We start from the raw sequence: 17,172 nt of genomic DNA on the forward strand, positions 1-17,172 counted from the left end.
TTCACCGGGAAACTCACTCAGCAGTTGAAGCACCCGCTGCACCCTCTGAACTTCACCAGAAATGATCAAAGACATTATTTCCCTCCTGCAATTACAGTTCCTTCCTAGCGGTCATTTTAATGTGTGAGCTCAAAATTTTGCAACTGGTAAATAGACTTTATGTTTATATATAGATGTCCACAGGACTTTGACCACCTGTGCCAGGACCCCGCTGCCGCCATCCTCGGCTCAGCCTTTCCCAAGGCTGCTGCTCGGTCCTCGGGCAAGCCCTGGCACACATTCCCCTCCCGTGGCCAAATGCTGGCAGCCCGGGCTATCGGGGGAAGCGGGACGCGGGTCTCCGCCGCTGGCCGCTCTCCAGCCTGCCCGGAACGCGATGGCAGCGCTGAGCCCCCTCCGCCCGGGCTGCGCGGCCGGGGAGGAGGCGGACCGGGCTTGCGGGGGTGCCGGGGCTCCCTGCTGCTAGCCAGGGTGCCTGTGGGGCCGGGCACAGGGGCGGCGGGCGGGCGGGGCCGGTGGCGGGCGGGGCCGGGGCTATAAATGCTCCCGGCGGGCGGCGGCCGGAGCGCGGGGCGGCAGCGGCGCAGGGACAGCGGCGGCGCGGCAGGTAAGGGAGCTCCGGCCGCCTTTCCTCCGTCATCCTTCCGTCCATCTGTCTTTCCATGAATCCATTCACCCGCCTTCGCGGTCCCCTCCAGCGCCCATCCTTGCACCGCCCTCCTCCTTTTCATGAAAAGTCTGTCCTTTCCCCCTCGCTCCGAGCAGGTTTTTGCCGGGGGGCCAGGGGGGGCTCTCGGCGCCCCGAGCCGGAGCCCGGCCCTTCCCGGCTGCGGGATGCTGCTGCCAAGGTCCGGGCTCCCGGGGAGCAGCGGGATGGGATGGGCTGGGCTGGAAAACAGCTGTGAAGTCAAGGCACAGACTCACTTTCTCTACGGAAGTTGACCACTGGTGATTGCATGTGTCTCTCCGCTCTGTGCTGGGCTCGGGGCACGGCACAGCCGTGCTCGGCTCCGGTGGGTGTTTCCGTGGGGTTGTTGTCACCCTGTGTGGCGGCAGGCACAGTCTGCTCCCGGCGCCGAAGGGAGGGTTTGCCGCGGAGTGCAGCCCCGCACTGCGCTTGATGAAAGAAGGGGTTTCACTTCTGCTAAGGGCTTTTCATCATGGTTCAGTTTTCCTATGAAACACTTGTAAGTTGGCGTTGCTCACTGCATAACCCATTATTTTGCAAAGATCACAGTGCCCTGTGTAGCACCCCATCCCCACAACAGGACTTCAGCTAGAAGTACTTATCACCTACGTTATTTTGATGATTTTCTTTCTCTGGTTTAAATAGGAACTGTATTTTGAACCTAGAAAATGCAATTGTAATGACATGGAAGAGGTCCAAGACAACCTGAAGCTTTCTGTCCAGGTTCTCTGCATGGTGTTTTGATTGTTTTCCTTTCTTCTGGCTTTTTATCAACTTTTTTTTTTGTGTATCCAAGTGTGTCAAAGCTACACAGCTGCTTCAAAACTCACTGTTGAGGGAAAGCAATGGCAAAAACCTGTAAAGAGGAGCTATCAAGTGCCTCAGGTAAACGTCTGAGAAGAACTGCCTTGCTGTTTTTAGCCTTGGTTGTTACAGGTATAATTTGCATGAAAATTTCAGCCAGTGGCATTAAGCAGTGCACTTTGAACTTAGCTCTGGGAACATGTTTGGTGGTTGTTTTTTGTTTTTTTGGTTTTTTTTATTGTTTTTTTTGTGGGGGTTTGTTTTGGTTTGGTTTTTGGTATTTTCGTTAGGTTTTTTTTGTGTGGATTTTTCTTGTTGTTTGTTTTAATTTTGTGGTCTTTTAACCAGAGTCTAATGTAGTTTGACACAGAACGACTGTGTTTTTATCACCAGTACTTGAATAAACAGCAGGCAGCTAATGCTGTATGATGTTCTGTGCACAGCAAGAATTTAATGATTTCGGATGAAATGCTAAAGCTCAGAGTAGATGCATCACAAGTAGTGATTCTTAAAGGTTTGAACAGTTCCCAGGGTACTAATGAGTCCCAGGTCCTCAAAGAAGAGGAACTCAAGAATGTGTTCAGGAGGAGCTGGTGTGTGTTTTGATATGGAAAACACAGATGCAGTGGAAGCAGGTTTTAATGTAGTAATGGCAGGCTCCTCAGGGTTGTGCTTTTATACCTAATATTTTTCAGTAGAAGCTGAACAGATGCCACAGCACAATGGTTTTGGGACCTGGAGGCCTCAGCTTCTGAATCAGAGCTCCTTGCGCAGCAGATATCCGAATGTGTTTGATTTCAACTTGGAAGACTTGGAACAGGAATTTCTACAATTACTGAACTGAGAGATCATAGAATGGTTTTATTGAAAGATTATTTAGCTAAGCTCTCCTGCTATGGACAAGGACACTTTCCACTAGACCAGGTTGCTCAAAGCCTCATCCAGCCTGGCCTTGACCACTTTCAGGGATGAAGCATCCACAGCTTCTCTGGGCAGCCAGTGCCTCAGCATCCTCACAGTGAAGAATTTATTCCCAATATCTAGTTAAAATGGACCTTCTTTCAGTTTAAAGCCATTCCAACTCTTGTCTTGTCATTATATGCTCTTGTAAAAAGATGAGCTCTTCCTCTAAGAATGGACACTGCAAAGTGACTGGCCTTGAACCAGGCTGGGGAAGAAGGGTCTAGACAAACTAGGGGTTTTCATTTGTTTCCCTTGGAAAGAAGGGTTTGTGTACCTATTTCTTGCATTTATTGGCCTCTTTACCAAGATGACAGCAAGACAGATGTCAGAGCATCAGGTGTCCACGGAGTTAGGCAATAGCCAAAGAAGTGTCACCCTCTGCTGAGGGAGGGCTGCCACATGCCCTGCCTGCATTTGGGAACCAGCACCTGGGCTACCAGAAAACAAGCTCTTAAGGTTTTCAGTTTGGGCCTTCCACAATGGCTTTTCTTCTTTATTCTTGCCAAAATAAAAGGAGCACTAAAACTGTGACAGACCATCTGAGTAGATTGTATGAATGCTCAGTAGAACTGGCAGGATTCCCATATTGTCTTTCCCCTGGTGGGAGATACTCTGCACTTTGGATGTTCCTTTTTGGACTACGATGATTACAGGGCACCTTTTGGAATGCTTTGGCAAGGGAACCTGGTCCTTAGAGGGAGTTATAAGGCAATTAAGTGATTTACCCTTGTAGTTCAGGTGAGATTATAGTGAAGTGTTGGGAGAAAAATTCTTTGATTCAGATTTTTAAGCCTAAGTGATTAATTTCTTTGATTGAAGTGCAACATAAATCTTCTCATGACCAGCTTAAGAGATTTTGATAAACTTCTAGCTTCCCACATAAAATACTGGTTTTTTTACTTAACCTCATTAGAGAGCACAAAACATAGAGCATATATGTAATGAGACAATTCCTGATTTTTTTTGTCTCAAAATAGACAAAGAGGAAAAGAAAAGATGAAGAAGGGGTGAAGCTGGCTTGAAGCTCTTCAGAACATGAGCAGAAACTGCAAAACTCTCAAAAATAATACAAGTTCTAATTGTGGTGGATCAGCAATGTTTACATCATGTGCACAGCTGGAAGCTTAAGGCAGCAAAATCCTGTTTGCTGTCAGGGAGGGCACAGCCTGGGGAAGCAGTGGCCTGGATCAGTTCAGTCACAGCAATATACAACATGAGTGACTTTAACTGCTCTGGTTTGATCACTTGAAAGGAAAATGTTCCAAAATGCAACTGCAAGAAGGAAATGTGTCTGCTAAGTATTAGCAAGGATGAAAAACTGGTTCTGGAGATGAAGTAAGGCTTCCAGATGACTTTTCATTTTTAGCTTTCATGTTCAGTCACAGCACCTAGAAATACAGAAGAGCCCAATTTCTCCTGTCACTCTTTTGCTATAAAGATGGCACTGCACTCATGGACTGCCCTTGAGCTTTAGGTATGAATTTCAGTGTTTACCTAAAGCAGGATGATGCTGTCCCTGAAACTGCCTCAGTGGAGAATTTCCCTGGACAGTTAGATGCGGGCTGATCTCCAGTTCCAGTAGCTCATCATAAAATCATAAAGGGCTTGGATTGGAAGGGACCTTAAAAACCATCTAGTTCCAACCCCTGTGCTATGGGCAGGGATGCCACCTGCCAGATCAGGTTGCTCAGGTCCAGGAACAGCTGTTACCCCTCTGCCCTCTGTCAAAAGCTTTGTCCCAAAAGTTCCAAGTAAATTGCTACTACTGGCATGTTAGGGGAAAAATTCTGCAACTGTTTCAAAGAGTAAGGCAAACCCATTTTCAGGTTCAGTGGTGACTGTGTTCCTATGGATGACTAAAATCTGGGTTAGACATCTTGGAAATCGATGGCTGTGAATATAATGGGTATTGAACTTGGTGTTTCTGTCAAATGGTGGTGGCTTTTTTCCCATCTGTGTCGCTCCCAGAGCCCTGGGTGACTTCAGTGAGGGACAGCTAGTGGGAGGTAATCCCTACTGTTAATTTCCTTTGGCTGTGGTTTTTAAGCAGGAGTAAGGAGCCATTCAGAGCTTTTCCTGAATATGTGTGTTCATGTATCATTAAAGTGTTGTTATGACATAATTAAACCCAGTACTGAGACTCCATGTGAATCAGTACCATTATTTGACATTTAATCCAGAACAGCAAGTGTACAGATGAAGCCTGAAATTGTCCAAGTGTCAGACCTGAATGTGCAAGCTCCTGTGTTGGATGATGAGGGCGATGAGTTTAGTTTTACTTTTGTCTCAGGGCTGCTGCAGGTTCAGGCCTATTTTTGTTTCCCAGCTGGCATGAGAATGTTGCCTTGGGATAATGCCCAGAAGTTTGTCATCAGAGGGAGTGTTCTCCATGCAGAGGTGCTCTGTGGTGTGCTTGATGCACAACTGGACTGCCTGTGCTGAAGAAATTTTCCACAGCTGTATCTCTTTGTATAAAGCAGGATGTGTGTCAGTTTTGCTGCTTTTATTTTGTGTGGCTGATCACGTTTCCTATCTTTCTTTTGGGTTTGGGGCTATTTCCTTTCAGTTAGTTGTCAAAATTTTAATAGATTTTTTTCATCTGTCAAGTTTTTTTCCCTTGGTGGCTGGAGTTAGTCAATGTAGATCTTCCTTTTCAAGACCTGTTTTTAAAAATGGGTATTCACTACTTTTCTAAGCCATCAACTCGTTGCTTCCTGCCTGACCTAAGTATAGCTTCAAAAGTATAGCTTTTTCAGCTTATTTTATTACCAGTTATTTTATTACCAGACCAGTTTTGCACTGCAAAACAAATCTTTCCATTTGCTTTCAACCGTTCCTTGGGGTTATTTGTTTGTTGTTTGCTTTGTTTTTTTTTTTTTTTTTGTGTGTGGTTTTTCTGTCCTTGCCATTTCACCACTCTTACAACCTGACTTTAAGAAATTCTGAATTTTAGGAAGAACAAACTAAGTAATAAGGCTCTTAAACTCTAATGCCCTCATGGAGACTCTGTAGGTGGAGGCAGTGATATTCAAAACAAAAAAGTGGTAACATCTGGTAGTGTGTCTACTGGTAGGTATAAGCTGTAATGGAAAAGCAATCAGCAAAACAGGATGCAACTTTCAGAGGAACTTTTATTTGTGAACACAGCAAGCAGACATGCAGATGGGAAATGCACTGTTAAAGGAAGGAAGGATTGCTCTTGCTGGGGTGTTTTGGGTTGCTTCCTTCAGGAAGCTCTTGTGCACCTTGTCAAACTAATGATGTCATTTTCCTGCAGCTATAGTTCTGGAGTGCTCTAAATATGCTCTGCATGTACTGTAACATATCCCTGCTAAATTTTAAGATGTATTTTTATTCTTGGGCAAAGTTGTGGCATTTTGGGCTATGGAACTAATTATGCAGTAGAAGCACTGCAGAATTTTTTGATGACCTTTTATATTTTCTTTCCTAGATGATTCAGTTTAAGAGCATCACATTTTTTCCTATGTGAAACACTATGAATTTTATGAAGTTTTGCATAAAATCCCAATGCTATATAAAAGCTTGGATGTGTATAACTCCAACCCTTCTTGTGAACTCAGCCTGGAAAGTGATAACAAAGCTCTCCGCCTGTGATAGGCACTAGTAGTGTAGATGGGTAAGGCTTTGAAATAAGTCAGCTGAAGATGGTGAATTACCTTTTGCCCACTTTGAAGGGTTTTGAAAGGGCCTCTTTTGAGAAGCAAGGAATATTCTGGTACTGGGTGGTGCTGGTTCAAACACTCCCTCACCAGTGCCACCTGTTGCGGTTCAGGCTGGGCGCTCAGCCCTGGGGAAGATCATATTGTGTATTTGGGTGCTGATGCTTGCAGCAGTGGAAGACTTTTGCCCAGATGTAGTCACAAATAATTCAGCATGTGAAAATGCTTAAATTTGGATAATTTTATTAAGGGACTTGCTTGGGAAGAATGAAAGATATGTCTTAACACAATGGACACTTGTGCAAAGTTTGAGTTCAAATTAAGCTCTAGAAGGCTAAAGTTCATCCTAGAAAAAGGAACTGGCCATGCATGGGAACAGAATAATATCCATAAATTATACTTTTCCCCTCAACAAACAAGCAAAATCCCTCATGCACTCATCATGGAAAACTTCAGCCCAGACATTTTGGCAGGGGTTAGAAAGAGAACTTGTAATAGCAATGACCAAGCAATTTTAATAGGTGGTAGAACAAGTCATCTGTGTACTCAGAAGCTGCAACCTCATGGATAAATGTGAATTAAGAAATGTCATCAACCTTAGCTGTGATGCTTTGTAACTTAAGTCCTCATCATTGCAACATTGATGTGAAAATACTAAACATATAAAAATAATCCACTATACTCTTGTGAGGTTGCAACCTAGAGAGCCAGACAACATTCCTCATCTCTGAGTATACTGTGAGCCTCTCCCTTCTGGAATAATCTCAGTATGTTTGTGCCTCGAACTTTGACAGAACCACCCACTTGTTGAAGCGGCTGCAGCTGGGCAGCAGCTCTGAGCTATGAAAGCATGGCAGATTGAGAACAGGAGGGGGCAGGGAGCATGTCCTGACACTAGCGAGCTGCAGGAACAATAGCTTTTTCTTGTCTGTTTAGACCGTAATCTTTGTGGCAGAAGCCATCTCTCCCATGTTATGAAATACCTAATCCATCTCTGCCCCCTCATAATGTGTCTGTTATTTCCTCTGCAGCCAAAGCCCAGCCCAGAGCTGCAGAGCAGGTGCCAGGTCCTGTATCAGTGCATCACCTTCAATACTTATTTCAGACCTTTGTGCGTGGTCAGTGGAAGGAGCAGTGGGATGGAGGCAGAGGAGGCTGCTGGGGCACTGGAAGGAGACAGGTTGGCTGGGGGGTGGGTGTAAGGAAAGGAAGCCTGGGAAAACAGCTGATTGCTGTTCATCCTTTCCACCCTCCAGTGCTGCCACCCATGGCCTGGAGCCCTTAAAGTTAAAGCACAGCACTGGCACCAGTGTGAATGGGCAAATCTGTCTTTTTAAAGATCATCTAATTCCAGCCCTTCTTGCACTAGGCCAGGTTGCTCAAAGCCCCATCCAGCCTGGCCTTGAACACTTTGCATTATCAGACAGAACCACTTGTCACAGAGGTATGACCTGAGGCAGTTTCAGGTGCCAGATGCTAAAGTAGCCTGAATTTTTGAGAACTGCCTTAGGGTTTGTAATCTGTCCCTCACAGAGCTGTGATGTAGGTAGTATTAGGGATTGCTGCAATAGGAAAAAGCCCTCTGGCATTGAAATCTTTCCATTTCCCTGCCAGCTAGGAAGAGATAGCCCCTCATTATATTGGGAGGGGGTGCACAGCAGGGGTGTCCAGCAAAGTAGCGATGGGGACAGCAGGCATGTCCTCTGGCCAGCTCACCAACCCTTCCCACAGCCAGCTTCTACTCCTGTGAAACATGGGAGGACCTGAAGCTTTCTAAGGAACATTCTTCACCACATCCCACAGAGAGAGGGTTGTGCAAGCTGTATCGCAACAGTGCCTTGCACAACATCTGTGGGGTGGGCAGATGGGCTGCTTCCAGCTCCAGCTCCCTGTGTTTTGGTGCTACTGTCCATGTGCAGCTGCCAGGGAGGTTTGTGTGCGTGGAGGGTGACCAGCCCCTGCTCTGAGGAACTGGCAGCTTCAAGGCTGTGTCTGATCCCAGAGTGACCACAGCTGAGCTGTGTCCATCAGGCACTGGGGCCAGTGGCACGAGTGAATACAAGCCAGGGGAGGTGGGCTGGAGCCTGGAGATCTCCTCCCTCACTGCAGGAGTGCCCCAGCTGCTGGCAGGTGGGGCTGGGGGAGATGCTGTGGCCCCCCAGCTGTGCCTTTGTGCTGGGTCAGCAGCTGGCTCTGTCCCTGCAGCTGTGTCCCTGGGGCTTCTCCCGGCTCTTGCTTGGCACAGGGTTCGAGTTCTTGGCTGAAAGGTTCTGGTTTCCTAATCAGGTTGATTAGCATGTACCAAAAGTAAACTTAAAAATGGTTAAAACTTAAGGCTCTTGTTTTTTTGGCTTGAAAAAATTGCTGTTATGCTAAATTATCCTCCTAACAACCTGCTTTTGTTGTTTTGGGTTTTTTTTTCTTGGATGCCAGCTCTCATTTTCAGCTAGAGCCTTCATGAAAACATGCTGGTAGAATAACTCACAACGAGAGTTGAAAGAAAATAAAAGTAAAATGGTTAGAAACAAGTAATGAAACTGAGTATCAGCAGTGTACTGTGCTTGAAGAGTGCTAGGTGATAGCAGCTCCCAGGACATCTATGAGCTGGAGACCACCAGGCAGCATAACTGCTTCAGTTCCCTGATATTTGATTTAATGCTTTGATTCTTGACCTTTTCTCTTTTCGAAACTTCAGGCTATTTAAAGGTTCTGTTTTCCAACTTCCTTTGTCTCAGGTTATAAAGTTTTAGTTGTAAATTGAGATAATGTGTAACTGGAGGCTAAGGAAGCCTGGAGAGTCCCGGGTAGCTGAGTGTCTTCAACTTTTGATGCTTCCTGCTCCAACTGTTTATTCAGATCCTACTTAACTGTCAAAAGTAATTTGCCTTTTTTAAAGGGGAGGAACTGCTGTAAAACCTCTTTCATAATTTATTGTGTGGAACGATGTCAGAGAAAAGCAGTAACTGTACACAAAGGACCTCGTGATAGCAACACCAGTAACAAAGAGTAGTTTAAACAGGGCAGAGTGGGGGCAGATGCTTATGCATGAACTGTTTGGATGCTTGCAAATGAATCATTTGATTCACAAACAGGAAGATTAAATTTGTCAACTTTGTTATGAAATACCTGAGATGTAAACTGCACTTAGGGATGCATTATGACCCATAACCACACATGGGTGCTATGAACTGTCTTGTCTTGATGTCCAATTGTCTTCTGTTTAGTCTCTGCTTAGCTGAGACAAGTTGTTTTTCTTTTTTTCAAGCTTCCCTCAGTTTGGAGTAACCATGTTTATGTTAGGCCAGTCAGACAAGTTCACAGCATTTACTGTTAATGACTGGAAGGGGTCTAATTGACCGTGGAAGGCTCAAAGGCTGTTTGAGCGTCACAGTAACTTTCCTTCATTGTCAAAGGCCTGAGATGCTTGGTTATTTTTTTTTGATTATATATTTTTTTGATGTGGATATTTGCCAATCAACCTTTTCAGAGCTTTGGAGACATTTTTGCTCTTTCCATCCTTGTCTCATCCTTGCATAATTGTTCTGGGAGCTGAACACAAAACCTCTGCCACCCCATCCTTCCTACCTTCTTTGGTGACGCTGCTGAAGACACCCGTAGCTTTCAAGAGATAAAGTGCAGAGTGATGTGACTTGCTTGGAAACACCTTTCACCTGTGGTCCTGGAGCACAAGTTTCCCTTTGTCTCCAAAGAGAACAGCACCAGTTCTTGGGAGCTGGGGCCCTTGGTGCCCACAGCTATTTCCCTCTTTACCATTAGATGCTCATGAGTATTTAATCCCATGTACAAAGTGATTGCTGTCCCTCCTTCTTGCTCAGCCTGTGGAGATGAAAATGCTATGGGGATGCTCTGGTTACCTTCCTACACATCAGTACTCAAAAGGAGAATAATCTCTGCTGCTAGTGTTTAGACAAACAATTTTGAGGAAATTATCTTCTTTATTAAACACAGGCAGGAGTCTTTTGTTGCTCTTTGTTTTCTGTGATAGTGCATGAATAAAAACCGGTTTGGTGTGAGGGCAGAGAAATCCTGTGGTGTTGGTAGCAGTGCCCCCAAGCCCTTCAGGGATGTGAGGCCATTGTGTTTGATTCTGCACCCCATGGCACAAGCTTAGACAGCCCTGCAGGTGTCTTCAGAAACAAGAAGTTTGAAATGGGGGATCTTGGAGCTTCTTTTGCTTCTGTGTTTGAAAGGAATTTGGTCACACATATGCATATTGCCTAATGTTTGGTATTTATGATTACAACATTGCTGGGGTCTGAGGATGCCCTGATGGGTGTCTTCTTAGCCTCTTTGCTGGGATCTCTGTTGTACAAAGCCAGCCTGCCCATTTATCCTGGACCTTCTGCTACCAAAACAAGGCTGCAGCAATGATTGTCCCTCCAGCAATGATACAGAGGGAGAGGGGATGTATTCTGAACTTCTAATATCAAAATAATCAGGCACCTGATAGAGATTCCTGTGCTAGGAGCCTTGGTTATGACACTTGCTGCAGGTGGTTTTGGAGCAGTAGGATTAGGCTGGAAGGGGTATAGAAAAGCCTCTGAATTAAATTAGTCAACACACTGTTGCACAGATGACTTCACCCTTCCCCACACCTTCCTTGCTGCCTAGAGTCTGATGCCTTTCCTACTACTTGGCAAAGGTAGATATACCAAAGCTTTAAAGCATTTTGGCACCTCAGAAGTGTCTTAAACATTTAGGTTTCTCTTTGAAGTATAATCATTTTAGAGCTTAAAGCACACCTGTTGCAGAAGTTGCAACAGGTACCTGGGTGTACAGGGTGGTGGGTGGCCACGGCGTGGAAGCGGCTTGTCCTGGAGAGGAGACCTTGGGACCTCTCAGCAGGGTGAATTGGCCAAGCAGAGTGAAAAAAGGTTGTTTTTCTCCAAGTTGGCAACTTTACACTAGTGCTTGCAGATATAAATGAACTTTGTCTTTGGAAGGCATCTGTGAGGCAAGTGCTTTGAAATGTGTATAAAGGGATGCTTGTATGGTTATCTATTTAGGAGAGTTACGCAGATACATTAGCTTTGAGCTGCCCTGTCACATAACAGAGGCGAGCACAAAGCACCTATTTAGAAAGTATAAAATTTGTGCTGAACAAGGGTGGTACAAAGCCACTTCCCCATCTTTCTCCTTGGAAAATAAGATGTTTTTTACTGTGCTGTCAGATAGCAGGGCTTTGTTTGCCAGCTCTTGTGAACAAACAGCATGTTGTTATCCTGCCTGAGTGCAAGGTTGCTGCTTGCTTGGAGTGTTTCAGGTGTTCCTGATGCACAGGAGGAAAACCCAGAGCTTGGAAATGCCTGATCTGAGAATATTGTGGCTCCAAGATACAGTATCTTTCCAAAAGTGAGAACCTGGTGTGGTAGAGCTTTTGTTCAGCAAACTTGGTGGCAGTCATGCAATCTGCTGGTCAGCACTTCCTAACACCAGCTCTTTCGGAAACGTAGAGCAACAACTTTGAACTATTATGAAAACAGGATTGTTTTTAAGGCTATAAAAAGCATCCATCTTGTTCTTTTTTGGCACAGTTTTTTCGCTCATTTGTAGTCAATGCTCTGAGTCCCTGAAAATCCAAAAGTACCCCATGTAAACATCTCTATTCCACAAACAGTGGCTGTGGCTTTGTTCCCTGGGACACTTCTTACTGGAAAACTGCAGGGGACCTGGCTTCTTACTCTCAGCTATAGGCAAACCATAGAAACATCTCTTGCACTTCTAATCCCTATTGAAGAATTAGGTGCAATATCAAGGTATTTGAACTTGCAGAACAGTTCAGAACTTGCTGAACTGGGGAAGAAAAAGCTCGTAGGTGCAATTGTGTATGAATATTTTAACCTTCAAATATTGCAACAGCATTTATTTTTCCTCTGCCATGCCCAATGGCTCACTGTGTAGAATGGCAGACTACATATGTGGGTGTAATCATTGAAACTTGCAGTGTTTGCTAAAATGTTGCTTGCAGTTTCCCAAAATTTTGCAATTTTTTTTTCCTGCTTATTCTTTTTTGATTAAAATCTGTAATGGACAAAACACAATGGAAAACCTGGATAAAAGAGTGAATCAGAGTCACTTGATTCTCCTGACTATTTCTGTACCTCTGATGTCATCTTGTAAATTTGAAGTACAAAGCACAGGCAGTGGGGTTAGTTTTGGTCCTGTCCTCATGCCTCAACTGGTGGTGTAAAATATTAATGAAAAATTTCTCTAACTTAAAATCCACAGTCTAATTTTTACCAAAAATGTCCCCAATTGCATAGCTAGCAAGAAGTGTTCCTAAAACCAAAGCTATTTGAATGAGTGGACACCCATATCTTTCCAGCATTAACTCCTTTAGTCTGAGTGTGTCCCTTCATAGCTTTCTGCAGAATCCAGCTCTCCTGCAAACTGTCACCAGAGCATCTTTGCCCAGGGACAAGTGCATTGAGTTAACCCATGGGGCAGAGTGAAAAATAACACTACTGCCACTGCCTGGATGCTCCTGTGGGCTTCACAGCCCTTCCTGAGCCATCAGGTCATTTATGTAGACTGCATGATGGGCTTAAATCAGATTTAAGTCAGGAGACAGGGAATCATGTCAATTAAAGAATCAATGTAAATTGTGTTACATTGTTCTGTGCTTATCTTCAGAAAATAATTAAAATGTGTTCAGTTACACTTAACCAATAATTCCTAAATATGCTTCAGGCTTTGGGCTTGCTTTGAGTGCACTTACTCATGCTTTACTTGAGACTGTTCTAAAATTTTCTTAAAAAGTAAATATTTGTTTTATAATTGTGTTGATAGAAAAATTGGAAATTTATTAAAGATGCCCAAACCCCATATGATATGCATTTCTCCAGCAGGCTAAAGGATATGTAATAAAAAGGCTTTGACTTCCATATTTGCTGCAGCAGTTCTAGGATCTCTTTTGAGAACTGTTTCTAGCCATTCATTAGAGCTTCACAGGGATCAGCCCTCCGACCCTGGTACCTGATCTCTGCCAAGGGAGTGAGCAGATGCTGTTCTTGACTCCCAGTCTGGACCAATGCAGAGGTGCTCTTCACCTGAGCCATGGCCTGTGCTTGCCTTGGCAGTCACCTCTCCTGGGGTTTGCTGTGTCTGTGTTCCCAGTTAAGTTTCCTGCAGCTGAGGGCTGGACATCCCAATGCCAGTCCTGTCCAAGAGCAGGATACAGCAGTCTTGTTCCTTCCTTTGACAGTTTTGAAAGTAGCATTATTGCATGACCCTTGTTGGTGTCCACTTAAAGGAGTATCTGATTTTTATCTGTCCTGAAGAATGGAGCACATTAATCTGACAATAAAATTATGCTAATGTGTGTCCAGTTCAATTTTCTCACAGTAAAAATATGGGGATAGTGAGGCAGCCTTGCAAACACTGGATTGAAAAAGTTTTCAGAAACAACTGTTCAAGCAAATTTCAGTAGGTAGTCATGTAGATTTGGCTATACCTTCTTTCACCTGTGGGATGACAGTTTCCATGGTTCTCTCTGCTATCCCTGCCTTATATCCTTCAGCATTCCCTGCTTTGAAGCTGCCAAACTTCTGTTTGATCTTGCAGCTTTAATATTTCTTTAATCTCATATTATGCGGGAGTGTGTATATAAATAAACCAGGGAGGCATTTTACGAGAGATTTATAACCTTCTTGCAGAGGTCTTTTAAACTAGAACCTGAAAGAGTGGGTCATTGTGGGGGCTGGGTGGAGCAGGATCTTTACTTGTTCCTGTATTTGATCTTTGATGCAAGCTGAGAACAAATCTCTTTTCCTCTTTGCAGATATCAGCTACTGACCATGTCAACAGAGTTTCAGGATGCTCACCTTGCAGAGGTGAAACCTCTGGTGGAGAAGGAGGAGGTAATTATTTTAAAGCTTTTTAGAGCTTATGTGTTTTTTCTCAGGACTGCTTTTGGAACTGCCTATACGTTCTTAGATCATTTTGAACATTTTGTATGGAAGAAGAAAAGAAAAACTGGAGATGGAATAAGAATAGTTCATTAGGTTGTTTTTTTTAAATAATGCAAAACTGACCCTAATTATTTGTTCTTGTTTGCTTTTGTTCTTTTAATATGATGACATTTTTTTCTTCTCTGGATAATGACAGCTCTGGGTGTCTGTAGCTGTGTCGAATGATGCCAATTGGGCAATCTCATGTATGTGCCTCTATAGCTACACCCTTCTCAACACAGAGACAGGCTTTGCCTCTCACAGAGGGAGCCATTTACATTTCCTTTGGGCACAGCTGAGTCCAGAGGTAGGGCTGAGCCCCTTCTTGTCCTCTCAGAGTGCACAGAGCCATGAGTTACCCAGCTGGGTACAACCCTCAGCCTCTTGCAGCCACTGGAGTTGCAGGACAAAAACATCCCCTTTTTTTTTTTTTTTTACCTTGTTATACTACTTTCCAGTCTTTACTGGACTTTCTTGTTTTAAAAAAAACCTATCAACAACATCTGGATTCAGTGGCTATCTGACTCTTCAGTGGTAGACATATTCTGTGCTTTGATATGTTCATGACAAAATATTCATTGTAATGTGTGAAGAAACAAACATCTCAAAATTTTCTTGAAATAAAACTAAGATTTTTCTCTTATTCCAAATGACACTTTTTCTTGAAAATTATATAAGTATATATAAATGTGTTGGGTTTTTTTTCTGGTCTTATACACTAGAATTCATTGCTCTATCTGCTACTTTTGTTTTTATTCCTTCCCTCTTTTATGTAAACACTTCAGAAAATAATTTCCACTTGTGACTGCAGTGAAATGGCTAGAGAAACTTTAAACACAGCTCCTCTGCCAAGGACATTGCATGAAAGCAGAGCTTGTTTGAATACCACTGAATGCAACACGCAGACATTTCAGAAACTAAGACCCCTTTTTAATGCCCATATTGTTCAGAACTACCAAAGCAAAGGAGATTCTAAGCAGAAATCCTGTTGATACTGAAGTATCTTCACTTCAAAGTTCAGAAATATCTTAAAATACTGATTTACTTCCTGGGTTTTGGTAGTGCATAGGTCAAAACTTGGAATCTTGACAATGAGCCCTATATGCTTTTGTTCATGATGTTACCTTTAATTTTGTCTGCATGGGGGGAACAAGAACAGAGTTTGATTTCGTTTGTGGCCATTTTAACATAGATGAAGGATGTTCATGCATTTTGAGGAATGGGAAAAGGTTGCCCTGAAGGATGCTCAGCACGTGTTGAGGTGAACACTGGAGCTGGTTTGGAGTGGGTTATTGGGTGAGGCTCTCTGGAGTTGTGTCCTGGCTTGCTGTGCTTGGGTTTCTGCTACAGCCAAGTCTTTGTTCCTGAGCAATGATCACCCTTATTTCATGTGCTGTTGGTACAGATGCCAGATACACTTCTTTCAGCTCTGGGTCCCACTGGAACAACAGTGGCTGAAATGCTGTGTTTAAAAGGTCATGAGACCAGCAATACAGTAAGAGTAAAACACAGCATATTGTTTAAGGCTGTGCAAAATAATTTCTGCTCAGTCAGATCTTGGGTAGCCATTTGCATGTTCAAGACTGTGCCTAATTGCCTAAAAGTCACAGCTGTGAGAATTACAGGTTGTACTGCAGTGCTTTGAGGGCCCCTAAGAAAACAGCTATGGTGCTTCTGACATCTGTCCTTAATTTACCTGGGCTTCTGAGGCTGAGTGACCTCCTTGCCAGGATTCTAAGCTTTCCTTTTTATCTCAATATTATTTTTCAAGCTTTGGCCTCTTTTGCACTTTGCAGCATAAAGTGTTTGCTTGGCTGCTCTTCCCTCTGTTTTCAGCCCTGCAGTGGAAATAAGAGTTTGACTTCTTTCTGCTCCCTTAAAAAAAGGATGTAACTATAAGACATTTCCTCCTTTGAAGCTATGAACCTTGTGGGCTATTGGAGGGTGGGGAGGTTGTCACCTGACTCCTTTCCTGGTGGAGACCCTTGATAGGTGCAGGAGATTGTCCGTAGCAGCTGTGGCAGGTTGGAATGGACCTCTGTGTCCAGCCAGCCTCCCAAACACTGCAAAGACTAATTTTGGCTGGAATAAGACCCTTCCCACCTTCTACATCCTGTAACCAAGTCTCAGTAATGACTGCTTAAGTGAGTTGCAAGTAGTCAGTGCATTCTTGAACAGAGACTTCCCATCCTAAGCAGGGCTGAGGCTGTCAGCTGTCCCATGGCTACAAGTGATGCAGAAAAGTTCAGTTTTTCTGCTCCATGTGACTATATTGCTCAGAGATTTAACAATGACTGAGGATGCACTGGCTTTTGTCCTTCATTTTGCTGGTCTTTAATCTAGTATTTTACTGATTTAATTTCTCTGTGAAGATTAGTGGGTTTAAAAGCTCTTGGGTGAATTTTGATGCTCATCAGAAGAGCTTTCATTGAATGGGCAGAGAGAGCTCTCAGCTGCAGAACTGGGGGCCTAGAGACATATCCAAGCATAGATTTCCATAGCTGTAAGTTACTTCCATTAATGCTTTCAAATCTCTTCACAGGCTATCACTCGCCTCCTTCCAGACTTCGATGTTCAGGCAAGTAAAGCTATTTTTTTTTTTTTCCTTCCCTTTTCTTTTTGCATGAGGGGAGATTGAATTGACATTTGAAAAAACAGCAAGATGTGACCAGAAGGGACTGCCTGCTTGCCAGGAATGCTGTTACTGTGGGAGAGGGGTCTGAATGGGGCTGTGCTGTAGCGATGTGAAGGGGACCACAGGGGGCCTTTTCAGACTGGAGCTGAGAAAGTTTCAGTCAAAGGGGGTGGCTGGTTTGCAAGCAGTTTTATTCTTGCTGAGAGAATGAGAATCTTCAGCAGTGGTAGTGAAAACAATATATTCCCCTCCCACATGGACACACACTTTGCCCAGTTAATTTGCTTTCATTAGCAGTGTGCTTGCATTTCCTCAGAGGAAACGTTCCTCTGGATGCATCCCATTATGCTGTTGAAATTTTCCAGAATATTCCTGAGGCCTGTGGGGTGGTGGAAGGTGCTAAGCAATCAGTATTGTCAGTAACAGGAGTGA

The 17,172-nt window shown here is 44.0% G+C and overlaps 1 protein-coding gene across 1 annotated transcript in view; it reads left to right on the forward strand.

Moving 5' to 3' along the window:
* Positions 1-533: 533 nt before the first annotated feature.
* Positions 534-17,172, forward strand: part of NDRG1 (N-myc downstream regulated 1) — a 39,581-nt gene continuing 22,942 nt past the window's right edge. The window contains exons 1-3 of the mRNA XM_005516896.3: positions 534-607; positions 13,937-14,015; positions 16,648-16,683. Coding sequence (XP_005516953.1) covers positions 13,953-14,015; positions 16,648-16,683 — 99 coding nt within the window. The 5' untranslated portion in view covers positions 534-607; positions 13,937-13,952. The remainder of the gene's footprint in view (positions 608-13,936; positions 14,016-16,647; positions 16,684-17,172) is intronic.

This window comes from Pseudopodoces humilis, chromosome 1, assembly GCF_049639895.1.
Source record: "Pseudopodoces humilis isolate 2021_Gansu_Grassland_sample_001 chromosome 1, ASM4963989v1, whole genome shotgun sequence".
In the NCBI taxonomy this organism is placed as follows: domain Eukaryota; kingdom Metazoa; phylum Chordata; class Aves; order Passeriformes; family Paridae; genus Pseudopodoces; species Pseudopodoces humilis.